Source organism: Buteo buteo, chromosome 26 (assembly GCF_964188355.1).
Source record: "Buteo buteo chromosome 26, bButBut1.hap1.1, whole genome shotgun sequence".
Classification (NCBI taxonomy): Eukaryota; Metazoa; Chordata; class Aves; order Accipitriformes; family Accipitridae; genus Buteo; species Buteo buteo.
Window position 1 is genome coordinate 4,677,111 of NC_134196.1, and position 15,879 is coordinate 4,692,989.

The 15,879-nt window shown below is 46.9% G+C and overlaps 1 protein-coding gene and 1 long non-coding RNA gene across 5 annotated transcripts in view; one reads left to right on the forward strand and one right to left on the reverse strand.

The window, feature by feature from the left end:
* SOCS2 (suppressor of cytokine signaling 2) lies at positions 1-13,129 on the reverse strand. Of its 4 annotated transcripts, none has more exons than XM_075057933.1 (5): positions 12,877-13,129; positions 11,867-12,067; positions 11,109-11,400; positions 9,676-10,118; positions 1-139 (listed from the first exon to the last, which is right to left on the reverse strand). In XM_075057933.1, the coding sequence occupies exons 3-5, from the start codon at positions 11,251-11,253 to the stop codon at positions 92-94; spliced, it is 636 nt and encodes a 211-aa protein (XP_074914034.1). In that variant the 5' UTR covers positions 11,254-11,400; positions 11,867-12,067; positions 12,877-13,129; the 3' UTR covers positions 1-91. The 4 variants fall into 4 exon arrangements, with proteins under 4 accessions (XP_074914034.1, XP_074914036.1, XP_074914037.1 ...); XM_075057936.1 differs by lacking the exon at positions 1-139 and adding an exon at positions 6,341-7,601; XM_075057935.1 differs by lacking the exon at positions 11,867-12,067.
* LOC142044933 (uncharacterized) overlaps positions 12,636-15,879 on the forward strand; it is a 23,269-nt gene continuing 20,025 nt past the window's right edge. Inside the window, exons 1-2 of the long non-coding RNA XR_012654457.1 lie at positions 12,636-12,924; positions 13,259-13,470. This is a non-coding gene — a long non-coding RNA (uncharacterized LOC142044933). The remainder of the gene's footprint in view (positions 12,925-13,258; positions 13,471-15,879) is intronic.

Sequence of the window (15,879 nt, forward strand, 5' to 3'; positions counted from 1 at the left end):
ATTTCTGATTGCAGCTTTTATTTTCCAGTCACGATGTAAGGAACTGTATTATATCTGGAATTGGAGTGATCGAACTTGGAGACTTAAAATATCACATCATTGTAATCCTGACAGCTGCATTTAATTGCAGATAATGTGCCTACATTTTAAAATAGAAAATGAAGACAAGCAGTTACATCACTTGCATTTACTATATCTTTTTGCCAGATGAGGCAATTAGGATTATTTATTTTATGCTGTCCAAGAATGTCTTAGAAAGTTAGCAAAACATATGGATACGCACAGAGCAACTCCGGTTCCCACTCAAGTAAATGGTAGCCGTCATAGAGCCAGCATTTAGTCCTGTCTTTGCTTACAGTCTAAACAGAGATGCAAAGAAGGAAAGCAGTGAAAGGAAACAGATAAGCCTAGGAAGGAGGATAACAGCAGAGATCCAAGTCTGATTAAAGGGGAAGTCTGGTGTTTCCTTTTCCTTCCACTAGCTTACAACTAGTGCTGCACATTCACTAGCAGAAACTGTAAATGCACTACTGGTGTTTCGGGTTCGTCTTCAGCAATGCACTCCAGGTGTTGATTATACTCCACAGTTACAGAACAAGGATGCGCACAGGTAATACTTTTAAGTCAAAGGAGAGAAGCCCTTAAACTTTTCGTTTCGGTTCTGTTTGGGTTCAGCCCTGACTAAAGTTCTTCCAGTTCAGTTCTGGTCCGAGTTCAGTGAAACTTCAGAAGGATGGTTTGGTCCTATTCCAGTTTTAGGGACAAATAGATATAGATACAGGTACACACACACATATTTGAGCCAGTTTGGGTTCAGCTCAACTCCCCACTAACTCTGCTCAAATCTCAAAACTAACCATGTAGATTACAAAAGTATTTACTAGACTTTGTAGATTGGTGGACTACAGCCAATCCCGCACATCAGTATCATCAGACTTTTAGACTTCAGACCTCGTTCTCACTGGTTCTGTGGATTGGGGAATTGCCGGTGGTCATCGTGCCACACTTTTGAGGACTGCTGAATTTGGGGTAGCAAGTCCAAATCTGTGGGAACTAAGCTAAGCGGCATCTCTTCTGACTATGCTGTTCTCTACATGTGGGTTATTCCAGGTCAGAATACCAGATTTTTAAAATTACCTTACACTTTTTTTTAAAGCTTACTTAAAAGTCCCAAATCTTTTTAGAAACGCTGTACAATAATGAGATGAAGGGGAAAAAAAAAAAAAAAGGCGTTTGAGAGGATCCTTTGTGCTAATTAAGAGTCAAGCATGTACATATTTTCTTTGTTTTCTACAGACTAATTTGTTTCTGCTGATAACAAGAGCCAAAATGTGTTTTTAAAACTAGTGCAAGCAGATTTAATCTATTAGGACTATGCTGTTTTCAATTGTCTGTAGGACAGCATTCCAACTTTAAGGACAAAAGAAAAGAAATATGAGCCTCTAGATTTGTTTATTAAAAACACATCTATTTGGTTAAATCTCTCACAAAACTTCTGAAATGAAGATGGAAAAAAAGAAACACGTATTATATGTTTGCCTGTCATTTTCAGAAAGAAGAGCACAGAAAACACTTCTGAATGTGATGTATCTCAAAACCACTGAAAATATAAGTCAGGGTGGCCCAAACTCGGTGGCCTGAAGACCAGATGAGGGTCTTGCAAGCCATTGCCGTCCACTGCCATCCCAGGCAATAATCCCTTCCCTTCCTCCCTCTCCTCTTCCTCCTCACCCTGGTCCCCCTTGCACTCCCCTTTGCAAGCGTGGCCCTCCCTAATGCCAACATCCAGGGCTCCTGCGCCAGCCGCCAAAAACCAGGCTGATGCCAAGGACGGGACGATTTTGGTATGGAAAGGTTGCCCAACTTGTAGCCGGAGCTTAGGTGTGCTGCGCTGGGTGCCAGCAGGGTTTGAGGGCACTGGACTGTGGCTTGGGAGGGGGTGTCACTCTTCAGGTGGCATTTGCTACTCCAAAAGTGATTCCGTATCACTCCTGAGAAAAGGTGACGGGCAGGACTGAAGTGCCTCGCTGAAGGGGAACAGCCCCCCGGCTGCTGCTCAGATTATTCTGATACTTCATAACTTCCCATTCATTGAAATAGTAAAGGCTGTAAATTAAATGCAGTTCGAAGAGAGCAATGAATACAAAATGTAGGTGACATGTCATGAACTTCCTTAAAAGTATTGTTTTATTAAAAGGCATGTCCGGCATGTAGCTAAAATATAGCATGGAACGTTTCAAAACTTCTTAAAACATGGGGTTTGAAGTGACTGCGTAGTGTCTATACATTCACCTTTGTTTCAGTAATAAAAATAAGTGTTTATTAGCTGTACTGCAATGAATTAATTCTTAATGCTGTTTACTTTGATACAATAATCCCTAGCCAAAAGTTGAATGCAGAATAGTTGTAAGAAAAGAAGCAGGCATCAAATGCAAAACTTTTGGATTCATTCCAGAAAAAAAAAAAAGAATCTCTGCAATGAATTAATTGTAATAAAAACCCTGCAATTAATATTTGCAAAATGTGACTCAGTATTTCTCAGAATTTTTAGTCCATTTTCTTTATATGAATTAATGTAATTCTGTGTTTGTTTTTGAAGTTTAATTTAAAGATGTTTTGAGAAGACAGATGAAATACTGCAAGCCTCTAAATATTTATTCCAGACTTATGAAACTATTTTTTAAATGTAAAGCAACCATTTTAATAATGTGAGAACAAACAAAGAAAATTCACAAATTAGCCTGAAAATCAAACACTGAAAAATAAGTAAAAGGGATTTAAGATTGAAGTCTGAAACCTTTTCACAAAACCAACTTGTTTTGTTTGCAAATTACAGTATATGAAATGGTTGTCTAGCATTTTAGATAAAAGACTGGAAGATTGGTCTTATTTAGGAGGAGGATAACTACTGCTTTTTGTCATCTTCTGTTTCTTTCCCAGGCTTTGACCTGGAGAAACTCATATACAGTACCTATTTTTTTAAAGGTTCTTACTTTCAGGTTAAGCTTTTCAGGAGCTAGTAATGATTCATGGAAAGTTTTTACCACTGCTTATACTTTTTCCATACGTCCTGTTCTCAAAAAATAGCCTTCGATTAAAAATTCACTTACTCTTATTTTGTTCCCTTTCAAAATGAAACCTGCCTGCATGCATGGGTACAGTGGGCAAGTTAAGCAGCCTGCAGCAGGCACTGCATCCTCCATCAGGGGAGTTAAACAGATGAATTTCCAGAAAAGTTATCTTTTTGCAGGCAGCTTCCCTTGCAGCCAACATGCATCTGAAGTGCTTTTCAGCTCACAAAGGAGCAGTGATGCCACTTCTACTGCAATCTAGTTAGACAAGAATCTCACTTCCCTAACTTACTTCTCTCTTCCTAGCAATGCAACCAGTCAAGGATATTACCATCATTGTAGCTTAAGTTCCTATCAGTGTTAATTGAAATATAAGCAACTTTTCACCCCACGCTGATAAATTACAAAATGTTAAGTCTACTGCCCACTTTACAGATGGGTAAATTGCAGCTAATATAGGCTCAGTCTTGTTTAATATTGCTCTTCCTAAAAGAAAATGAACCAGCTAAAAATCCCATAAACAGTAACAGTTGATCCACAACTTCTTCTGCCCTCCAGACTGTGTCAGGCAGCACACGAGGTAAGAAAAAAGCAAATGTATGATGTGTGTAATATGTGTCCAGAACAATCCCCTCAAATTTGGAGATTCCCCCTGAGACAAACTGACTGTGGGTACAGAGATTCAGCTGAACAGATTCTATTTCAGGGCTGCAACCTAAAGAGATACAATTAAATTGTAACAAAGCATTTTGAAAAGGGATTGTACAGCTTTCAACTGTCAGTCTTACAACTGTTTCTTACATAATTCTTGTTATCAAGCCTGATCCAAATAACCTCAATAAAGTCAAAAGAATTTGCACTGGGCTTTGAATCTTTTCCCACGTTGAACATACCTCTGCATTCACTATTTGTTAACTGACAGCACACCAAATTGCAATTCTCAGTTGTGAAACATCTATTTCGGAACAATTTGACTGAAAACAAAAGGATTCACTTACAAAAACCCTGCCTGCCAGTGAAAGAAGAATTAAGGCAGGAACACTGAATGGGGGGGGGGTTTAAACGTATTTTGTTCTTTGCAGCACTCAGCACTAAATTTTTTCTGGGGTACTACCTGTTTAAACTTTTTCCTACTAAATGCCAGCTTGTTCCTTATGCTAATATAAATATTGCAAAAAATGCATTTTAGTCCTCCTTAATGCCACAGAAAGTAGTGGTATTATTTTGGTATTTCAGTTCCTGGAGAGTAAATGGCTCCAACTTTGGAAGAAAACAAAACAAAACACAGCTGCAATCCTTTTTTTAAATAGCATTTAAGTAGAAAAAAATCCACAATTTATCAGGCAGATTAAACACCATAATTATGGTGATATGTTTTTACATTTCCCCAGACTTTCTCAGAGGCACTGGCTATTTCAAAGCCCTGTAGATAACGTGATTAATAAACAGTTAATCCCTCCCCCGCCTTGGCAACCCTGGGACCAGGACAGACTGATTTTGCTATAAGCTTATTTTATTTTCCCCCAAAATTCAGTTATCTAGGCAGACTTTGCTTATATGTGGTTTCAAACTATGCTGATACTAGTTACTCCCCTGGACCTTTAAGCTCTACTAATACACCTTTCAGCATCGTACTAGTCCTGGTGGTTAGTTATGTGATACACCTTGCGAGAAGTGCCACCTCTCATAGGAGCTGCTAGATTTTTCATGTTCTTTCCCTTCAGTCCCTTCTCAGACACCAAAAGCCAGACAGGTAATTCCCTCCTCAGCAAGCAGCGTAGCTTCTCAGCTGGTTTTCTGGCAGCTGTATTTTACCTAGCTTGTAGCGTGCTCTCTGTCTAAGACAGCCGATGAGGACCAGCGATGGTTGGCACCGATGCCCTTCACAGCCCCTGGCAGCACCAGCTCTGCCTCCCAGTTTCTTTGACTGATCTGCAGCCCGTTGTAGAAATCACTGAATTTCAGCAATACTGTGGCAAACCGCCATGTTGTAAAGCGAGCTCAGACCTTGGTGATCCAAAGTTGTATGTGGGTGGAATGTTGTTTCCAGGCATTTTCAGTCATGCTAAGGGCTTAGCAAAATACTGACACCTGCTGAAGTTAACACTCATAAAGCAGTGGTTTTCAGGAGCTAGGCTGAGATACCAAAGTAGCTTGTCATCCCCATTTCCTTTGTGTATAGGGCACTAACCAGCTCAGACCTTTCAAGTAATTTCTAGTTATTCTATTTGGAAATTTTATGGTTTATGTACTAGAAGTTTCCTTTATTGCTATAGTTTTTTAAAAACAAAATTTCTCCTTTCAACAGAAAAGTTTCTTGTAACTATTGAGAATCAGTAATACAACTTTTAGAATCCCTCAAGCCATTATTTCCTCTAGCAGTCAATATGATACTTAGATTTATTTTAATGACAGCAACATCAGCAAAAGGGTTTTTTTACTTTATTTTAAATGAGTGTTAGACACGACACCCCTGTCTAAAGGTATCTCTTCCCATTTCCATCATGTGTTTTGGCTTAAGAAGAACAAAGCCCTGACATCACTTGACTTCCTTTCCGCTAGATCCTAGGCTTTTAGCCAAAGGAAAAATGCATAGGAATTTTATCAGGAATACAAGAAAAAGTTATTGAATACAGCATGTAAGTAAATAAAGTTTTTTCTATGATCTGTAACAAGGTAGTTTACCTACAGGAACACTTTGCTAAGATGCGCAATTCATGCAGCTACAGAACCCTGTAAGTTGCGGATTGGTTTAAGATATAAAAATAACCCCTTCTGCCCCCATATTCTAGTGAGCAATTTTTCCTTCTTGCTAATAATTACATATTGTTTATCTAGGATGTGGTTATATAAAATATAATTAGGACAATACCGATGAGATCAGATTAAAATAAAATTACTTCTAATGCAATGGGCGCAGCTGCTTGGTTACATTCCCACTCTACCCACCCATCTTGTATTTGAACCATTTTCTGTCTCTGGTGATAATACTAGCAGCAGGTAAATACCCATACAACTAAAATGGAGCCATAGTTGACACTTCTGCTAGGTTTAGTGCTCAACTAAATACAGTCAGCAGTTCCATTTTCATCATTCATCTTGCAATTTTTTATTTTTTTTCCCCCCAAGCATCACCTTTTAGGATTGTGGGATTCTCAGCTTTCCCTTAATTAAAATGAAGAAGTTGTCAGCAACTAACATTCCAGGTATAAGCTGGAAAATCTGAAACCTCCAGACTCAAAAATGAAAAACCAAACCAACACATGGGGTGTAAAAAAAGACTTAGGATTAAAGTCCTTATCATGATTTTTGGTTGACTCACGGGCATTGAACCTGTGAAACTGGCTTCACTGAACACTCTGTACTAGCAATTCAAGATGACATGTATCAGTTAGAAGTAATTTTTGGAATCTGAAGGGCCAGCAATTTAAAAGTTAGTGCTGCAAACAAGCCACAACAACATCTGTAAAGTAAAAAAAAAAAAAAAAAGCCCTGGAACTTTTTTTAAAATGTTTGGACAACATGATCGTGCCTGAAAATTCACAAGGTCTACATGCAACATTTTTGCACCACTGTAATCTAATCATGTGCTATCCTTGGATTTTTTTGTACCCGAACAAGTCATTCTCCTGTGCTGCATTAGAACGAAGCCGAGCTTTCAGCAAGCTATAGTGTGGTTTAGTTTTACTAGTGCAATGCATCAACCCTAGGGCTGGCATCCTAATGAGGACAAGAACTATGCTTTCATACAAAGAGGACTAGTTCCCCCTCCAGTCTGTTCAAAATATTGTTCACTGCTTCGAGCACACCATAGCTACAGACCCTACTTTTCCTCACAGTAACTAATACGAATGATACGAAGCGTAAGTCAGTATGCTCAATGTTTGGTGACTTGATTCCACATCACAGTAACTACTCTTGATTATTTACAAGAATCACCACCTTTCACTTTACTAGCACTCCTTGTCTTCAGCCTGCCGTTTGCCCCTGTGCTTTGGAGAACTGCTAACAAAAAGCCCAGCGAGCTGCCCTGCATCTGCCCCATGTCGTTCCTCAGAGCTTGGCTCTGCCGTGGGGTGTACCTGGCCTGTGACTGCTCACAGCAGGCTGCCAGCAATGAGACATAAATCACTTCTTACGTGTACGACGTGACTGTCTCATTGCACCCCAAAGCTCTTATCTTCCCAGTCTGCTTGTTCCAGCACTGGTATTTGTGGTTTTAAATCCCCAGGCCAGGGGCTAGCCTGGAGGGAACTTAAGGAACCTTAGTATAATGTGTTCACCACTGAGACCCCAAGTTTATCACCTTGGCTAAAAATGCCCAGAAGTAGAAGGTTAACGTAGCAGCAGATTAGAGTGTTTCTTACTGTAACAGAAGTTATTCCGTATAGCAGCTATCTCATCTCAAGGTAGAGCTAGACAAGAACTGTAAGAACACAGATTCATCAGGATGAAAGAACCGTATTCCTGGGAACACTTTTCATGGGCACTGCTCACAGGAAAACCTCCTCAGCTTCAGGGTGGCAGATCCTAGCAAGACAGATGACAAGCACAGAAGAACTGTGTGATTACGACCCGTACCTGGAGTACAAGAGCTCTTCTGGGAAGGAACCGGAGGGTGGTTGCCATGATAGGTGAAAAACTTCCAACTATCTGCTACATTTTGGCAGGGCGTGGGGAAAAATTTTACGTAACAAAAGCTTTTGTTTTGTTTTTCAGGAGAAAACTCCACCCATTTCTATACTAAAGATTGCATTAAAAACAGGGAGAGAGAATTGAAGCCATGGAGGAAGAGGGAGAAAAGCCACCTTTTCTACAGAGAGAACAACATATCAAGCATTTGCCATACCAAGGGACCATCCCCTCTGTCTCAGGTTCTTGGTGTCTTCCTCATCTCAGCAGCCGTGCTACTCATTTCTGCCAGCACATTAATGACAAAACTCAGTACCTAACACTGGGAGTTTAGATGCAACAAAATAAGCTGGTCAGTGCCCCAGAGTTTATGAGAAGGGACAGAGCATCTTGACAGTACTACAGAACAGTTAAGTCACAAGGAAAACAAGAAGATTCTTTTATATTGTTTCTATTTCAGTCTGGGCAGGGCTAGATCACAGCAAGTCTTGACAACCCTCCTTGTTCAAACACAAGTCTATTTGCTTTAATTAAAAAGCTAGGGAAAGAGTTAAAACTATGAAATGCTTGACTGAGGATGAATCTATGTCCTTGTTACTCTCATCCTGGATATTTCTTCTATTAAATACTTCACATGTAGACTGAGGAATGGGTACTGAGGGCCTTAGTCCCTTCTTGCCATTTGGAGGACTGCTGTAACAGAAAAAGCAATGTCCTATGCTAATACCTAACTATGGGAACTCAGCAGGCAGCCTCTAAGCCACTAATCTGAACATAATCCAGCTCTACCTTTGAGCAGCACCACAAAGGCAAAGCAGGGGTATTCATCCTCACTGATACATGTGCATTTATTTGAGTATTAGCTGAGAAATTATATAGGTCGGTAAGATCACTGTTTCCTGAATAGTAGCAAATCCATACATACAAAGATTGGGAGATTGTTGTGCAATTTGATTTACTTTATTGAGTAATAGTCTGATAGCTACAATGGTGAATTAGAAGAAAAGAAAAAAAAAAACTAAGGAAAAAAAACCCCAAAAAACCAAAAAACCAACCCCCTCCAAAAAAAACCCCAAAACATTTCCCCACATTTTGGGAAACAAGCTGAAGAAAACATTCTACACTGTAGAAGACAGCTCTAACTGCTGATATCCATGTTTTGACATTGGAACTGAGCAACTGCAAGTCTGCAGCGTTACAGTCCTAAAGCCTCAACCAAAAGAGGCTTAATAGTAATAACATGGATATATCACCACTGGGAAGATGTTAACATGTTAAAGATTCTGGGATACCAATCTGGTATAATCAGCAACATACTGGGTTCCTATGAAAGATGTGGCATTTCTCTTTAAGGTCAGCTTTTAGCAAACTTTGAAAAATAATGTTTTAAACTGATTACATACAGTACTCCTTTGCTTGCAGAAAAGCACAAGAATTACAGTTAAAAAAAAAAAACTGAATACATGATCACTTTTTTTGACTGGATTTGATTAGTTGCATAACTTTGGCAAGATTATCACAGTGTGATCCAGTTAAGCTTTCAGGATTATACGAACACCAGCACCAAATTAATCTTGGAATCAAACAACTGAGATACTTATGCACTCTCATACGTCTCTGACCACTTCTGCAGTCTCTCCCGGTCCCACTGCTTCAGTTAGCATTTGACAGTTAGTGCAGTATTTTATGCTATTGACAAAGCAACACAATCTGGACAGATTCCTGGCTTCTCTCTCCTCGCAAGAATAGCATGCCACCTTGTCAAACCCCCGAGGATGCAAAATGGGATTATTCTACATAAAGTCTCCCTTTGTGGCATCTGAAATAAAAACCTTTCCCCCAGAACTGCCACTGTTTTGATAGTGAATTCCATGCTGAGTTGTACAACTGGTTACTCAGTTCTCTGGCTGATTTTAAGAATTGCATTTAAAAGTTACTCTACATTAGAGGCATTTAGAAAAGACATTTATACCTGGTATTGGTACTCTTTCAAGTACTCTTTTAGTCTTGTTGGTAATGGCAGCTCCCAAATCCGATTTGTACATTTGTTTATAGTTACTCTGCAGCGGTGTTGCAGAGATGGAGCAGATGTATAGAGAGGTTTGTTCAAGTAAAGATGAACTGTTCCATTTGAAGGTGTTTCGGTTCTGTCCTTGCACATAAGAACATAGTACTCAATCAAATGCACAACGCTGTTGAACTGTTTAAGTCTAGATCTGACACAAGTGATAGAGTCCAGTCTAAACTTGCCATCTTGATATTCTATACGTAGATTGGTCGGTCCAGCTGAGGTTTTTACAGAAATCGTCAGTAGATACTCTGAATGGGAACTATCCCTAACCAAGAAGGTCCCTTCGGGGGCATCCTGTAATCTCTCTTTGGCTTCAGCAACAGTCATGTTGCCCCAGTACCATCCTGTTAAAAAAGGAGAGGAACAAGGGTTTTGTTTATTCCCGTTTGTTTAAAAAGCTTCTCTTTGGCCCATACACTTGCAATAACCCATTTCCTTTGTTGTTTGAAAGCTGAAGTCCTGCAGGCACTGTAAATTTTTAGTTGCTATTGAAATTCATCTGCTTTACAACGCGTCTCGTTCTGACAGAGCCTTCCAGGTCACCGTTTATTTTCCTATCTACGCACACACACGCACAAACTTTCCTGCAGCGTCCTGCGAGGCTTAACGCCGAAGCCGCCGACCCCGCGGACCGCCCGTAAGGTAGCCGGGACGCGCCCCGCGGCTCCCCGCTGCGCCCACGCCGGGGCGAGCGCTGCGGCCGCACGGCACACGCCGGCAGCCCGCAGAAAGCCCGCTTTGGGTAGCTGTCGGCAGGCTGCTGCCGAAGCGAGCTTCGTCTTAGCGATCAGAAGCGGAGGGGGTACGAAAACAACTTCGGCGGCGGGGCTGCGGTCCTAGCCGGGGAGGCGGTGAAGACAAAAGCCCTTCCTTCCCCTCCGAACGCGGCCGAGCCCCGCGTCCTGCGGGGCCGGGCGAGCCGCCGCCGCCGCCGCGCCGAGCGCAGGTACGCGGGGCCGGGGGGGATGCGGCGCCTCCGCCGCCCCGCTCCCCACGCCGCGGCCGCCCCGGCCCTCGCCCGGCCGGCGATCCCGGGCTACCGCCGGGGCGCGGCGCTGCCGGGGCGGGCGGTGCTTTCGCTTCGGCCGCCGCCGCCGCCCCTCCTCGCCGCCGCGGGGCTGCGATCCCGCAGCGCCGGCGATGGCAAAGCGTCGCCCCCGCCGCCCGCTGCCCCTCTCCTCCGCCCGGCGGCTCTGCCCTGCGCGTCGCTCCGCCTTCCTTCCCCCGGGACCGCGGCGGGCGGCGGCGAACCGGGCACCTCGGCGAGCGCCGCCGCCCCGGGCGCTTCCCTCCCCCCCCGCCGCCTCCTTTCCCGGCCGGCCGCCCGGGCTTACCTGCCCGCCGCAGCTCCTCCATAGCCGCGGCCAGCTGCGCCGCCTCACGGGACTCCTCGGCAATCGGCGCCGCCGCCCCGGGGTGCCCCCAGCGCCCCCCGGAGCCCTCCGCGCTCTCCAGGGACCCGGCGGAGCGCAGGGTCATGGGAGGGGGGGCGGCGGCGGTGGCGGGCGCGGCCCCGCTCGCACGCAGGTCGGGGGCTGCCCGCGGGAGGAGGGCTCCGCTTCGCCGCCGCCGCGGTGCTCAACGCCGCGCCGGGTGCATGGCCCCGGTCCCCGGCCCGGGCGCCGCCTGCGAGCGGAGAGAGAGACAGAGAGCGTGGTTAGCGGCGGCGAGCCCCGCGAGAGGCGCTCCCGACGCAGCCCGTGCCTTTCTGGCGCTCCCGCTTCGGAACTTCCCAGCATCCAGAGGGACCCGGGCCGAGAGATCACCTCCCGGCGGAGCGGGGGAGGGACATCTCCTCCCTCCCACCCGCCGCCGCCCAGCCTTGTCCCCGGATCCCCTCCGCCGGGGCCGAGGCGGAGGTGGTCTCGCTTTATGGCGAGGGCAAACCCGCTGATGGGCCGCTGTCCGCGGCCGGGGTAAGGGGAACCCGGCCGGTACCGCTGGGGAGGCGGTGGGGGAGAGCCGAGGACGTACAGGTAGGAGCGGGGAGGGGTACCGGAGGAGCGGGGCCAGGTCGCAGACCCGGCGCCGCCCGGGTTGCAACGGCACCGGCACGGTACGCCTTTCAGGAAGGTCACAGGCGAAGTCGTACCTCTAGGAACGGGAACGCGGCGCGGGCCGTGCTCCCGGGGTGGGAGCGAGCCCGAGGGGCTGCGGGGCGGGTGCGGCGGGCAGCGCCGGCTCCCGGGGCTCGCTGGCCGCTTGGGTACGGGAAGGGGCAGAGCGGTGGAGGGCGCGATATATTTAGAGCGGGGCAGGAAATGTGCTTTTCCCGTTCCATTAAATCCCGATACTGTAAAAAAAAAAAAATTATCTTTCCGCTCGGCTAGACGCGAACGGGAGGGACAACAACAACAAAAAAAGAGTCTCTCGCTCTCCCACCGTCACGCCCGGAGCGACAGGGAGCCGGGCAGCGCCAGCGAGGGGAGAGCCTAGCCGGTTTGGCCGGGGACGGGTCTCACGGGGAAGCCCGGGACCCCCGCCGGTGCTTGCGAACCGGGCAGAGTCTCTGCCTCCAGGTGCGCAGCAGCCGCCGCCGCCGGCTGAGGGGTTTCGCCGAGGTGACTCCTCCCGTCCCAAGTTCCGCGGCGGAGCTCGGAAAACTTTTCCCAATTAAACTTTAGCGGCAGCTGATAGGTTGCTCTGCCGGGTATTCTATCGCAAAATTCGCAGGCACACACGCGGCAGCCCTCTGGGCAAAGCCCATCCCCGTCCCCTTCTTCCCCCCCCCCCCGGTCCCCAGCGCAGGACCTCCCGCCGCCGGCTCAGGGACCGGGCGCAGGTGCGCCCTGTCACCGGAGCGGCTGCGGCAAAGAACCGAGCGCAGGTGGGAGCAGCTTTGCCGAGGGGTGGCTCAGCCGCGACCCCTTTGTGAAAGGGGAGAAGCCGGGGGGGGAAGGGAGCGCCTGGTCGCGATGTGGGAGCTTGGCGGGGACGGAGGGTTTTTGCGAGGCGGTGGCCGCTAGCTTGTCCTCCCCCGGTCAGGGACGAGGAGAGCCGGAGCAGCCTGCCTCCGGGTTCGGCAGCTCCGTCCCGGGAGCAGCAGGGAGGGAGAGAGGGAGAGGGACACACGGACACGACACCGACGACGACGGGACTCACCCGGCCTCGGCGGGACGGGGTTGGGGCCGCCGCTGCCGCCGCCTGGAGGTGAGGCGGTCAGGTTGTTCTCGCTGCCCCCCTCCCCCCGGGCAGCGTTGAAGGGCCGGTGTGGGGGGGACACGGCACCCTCCGCCGGGGAAGAAGCGTCGGGGCTGCGCTCGGGCAGACGGACAGGCTGCCGCTGCCGGAGGAGGATGGTGCTCCTGGGGAAAGAACACCCTCCGCTCCCCCCGCTCCCTCCCTCCCTCCGTCTCCCCGGCGCGGGCGGTCTGTTCGCCTTTGATTGCGAGGCGAGGGCATCCTGCCCCCGCCACTCCTCCTCCTCCCCCCCCCCTTTCCCTCCCTCCTCCCGGGATGGCTACATACAAAGGCTGCTTTCCAGGAACTTTCCAGGAACCGCATCATGTGACAGGACCCGCTCCGGCGCCTCCACCGCGATCGCGGCCAGCCGGGGCCGACGCACCGAGCCGCCGCCCCTGTCACGCCGGGGCAGCGGTCGCCTAACCCTGCCCCGCACCGCCCGCTTCCCCCCCCCTCCTCCTCCCCTTCCTCCTCCTCCTCTTCCTCAGCCCGCGGGAGACGCGCGGCGAGCAGGTCAGTGGCTCGGGGCCGCCGCTGAGGTGCGGGCGGCCGTTGGAGCCGTGCCTGAGGCACGGCCCCGCGCGCGCGGCGGGCTCCAACGGCCGCCCCGCGAGCCCGCCGGGCCCGCGCGGCACTTCCTGAGGTAACCGGGCGAGCGCGGGAGCGCGGCTCCCTCCCTTTTCCCTTCCCTCAGAGGCGGAGGGCTGAGGGGTGCCCGGTCTAACCCGTCGCCGTGGGCACCTGAGGGCGGCGGCGGCGGCCGGGAGGGGGGGGAAGCCGGTGCCAGGAGCTCCGTGCCAGGGAACTTGAGGCGGTCGAAGCTCCTGGGACACCCCACCCTGGTCTCCACCCCCCTTCACCCTCCGGCGCTAAATACCTCGTTGCTACAAACAGCCATTACCCGCCGATGCGCGCGCCGCTCCTCCCCCCCCCCCCTCCGCGATTTTTCTTTTTTTTTTTGAATAAACCCGAAGCTGTTGTTTTGTTGGTTTTTTTGTTGTTTTTTTTTTTTTTTCCTCAGCCTAAAGATGATTGATGGTGCCGCGGGTGCTGCTCGGTATAACCAGCCACCTTCCGCCGCTGCCCCGGCGGCCTCGAGCCGACTTTAGAAAGATTTAAAAAAAAAAAAAATAGGAGAGAAAAGAGGGGAAACAAAGCAAAAGTAGTCGGATTAGTCTCACCCCTGCCCCTGGCTGGAGGTCAGGGCTCTCTGTAAATTGTACGGGGGTCTTCGGGAGGGAGTATTTTTCGGGTTTGATTAAGGGGTGTCTTTTTAAAGTCCTCAGGAAAAAATAATATCAAATAACACAAAGTAATGTCTTTAAAAATCGGGCTGAGGGGGCCAGCTTTTGTTATCAAAGAGATAAATAAATAAGTATTAGGCTGGACGGCTGAGGGAGCGGGGCTGCACCGGCATGCCGGCTCCCCTGCACAGAGAGAGCTCCCACAGGGACACTCCTGCCTTGGGTCGTACTTGCCAGCAATTCCTGAAATTGAAGGTTTCTTTTAAAAAAAAAAAAAAAAAGTCACCGTGGAGGACAGTTCCTAAAGGCTTTTGTAATAGGTATTACTTATAATCTTTAAACATCAGGGGATGAGTGAAAAGTATTAGAGTTAATAGTTCTCTTAAAAAATAAGTGCTGTATTTAGTAATTAATCAGATTCATCTGAGGAGAAAAAAAAATCTTTCTCAAGTGAATTGGTCAGTACGGTTTCATCTGTTTGTAAAGCCTGGGTGCTTTTAAATTTAATTTATTCAGTTTATGAAAATGGTGGTTTTAATCGCTGACAGCACCACAGATTTAAAATGAGGTCTGAGGAATAAACATGGGCTTTCTTGCTTAAGCATTCTCAGAAATGGTTTAAAACAATTTAGGTCTTGAAAGTCATTCTTGTTCCTGGTTTTGTCCATGCAGTTCAGATAGCCTCAGATCCAGCCGCTTCCAGTGACTTGTGGAATCCCCACTAACTGTTTGTTGGATAGATGTGAAGAGGGGAGAGAATATGTGTCCTCTGAAATCTAGTTGACAGTTCTGCTACCGATGTTGTGAGATCTTGCATAAAATCTAATTTACTTTTCCAGAATTGCACTGGCTTCACTATGTTCAGAAGAACAACAACAACAAAGGAATACAGATCTATTTTTATTACTAAAATAATTCCGTGTATGTATATGCTGGCACAGAGCTTTTGCTCAAAAATATGTTATTCTGACATAATAGTGTTCAAATCAGGGCTATTCCTTTAAAGTTCACTAATTCATCTTAGAGAAATGGAATGCATCTTGTCTAGATGCAAAGCTGCTTTTTTACAGCTTTGCTGTAGTTCTCTTTCCCTGTTTTATTTATTAATGGCATTTTTATGTGGATAGTATCTCAAGACTTCCTTTGCTTCTGCTGTTTATTTGTCACTTGAAGTCATAATTGTTTCTAAAACCACAGCTGGTTGCTATAAAGGCAGAGAGAGGAAGACCATGATTTATGTGGTGAATGAGAAACAAGAACAGAAGAATGTAATAAATATTTGTTACTTAAAACTTCAGATATTGTTATGAAAAAGGTAGCATAAAAATTAAATAGGCAGTATATCAGCAGGATCTTTCCTAAACAGAGCTCTGTTAATTTTTTTTTCATGAGAAGTTAATGTCTTTTAAAAATAGTACTAAAGATCTGATAAATTTACAAGAGTAATGAAATTCAAACTTAAAAACTGCAAATCGATCTTTAAATGACACTTTTGGCACTTCATAAGAGTGCTTCGGTTCACAGTTACCTTTATTCTCTGGTATGAGACTTCCATAAGTACTATAGGCTCGGTGGAATAAGTTAGTATTTCACTGTTTCTTTCAACAATGTTAGTTAGCTGGTTTTCTCCTCTGTCTGCGTGTAAGTCTTTCACACAGTCACAGGGGAGAAAAAAAAA

Coding starts and splice junctions, on each gene's coding strand:
- SOCS2 (XM_075057935.1), bottom strand. CDS start 11,253: ATGACCCTGCGCTCCGCCGGGTCCCTGGAGAGCGCGGAGGGCTCCGGG. Junction 10,119..11,108: donor GGAGGAGCTGCGGCGGGCAG/GTAAGCCCGGGC, acceptor CTTTTTTAACAG/GATGGTACTGGGGCAACATG. Junction 140..9,675: donor TGAAAGAGTACCAATACCAG/GTATAAATGTCT, acceptor TTTAAAATGTAG/GCACATTATCTGCAATTAAA.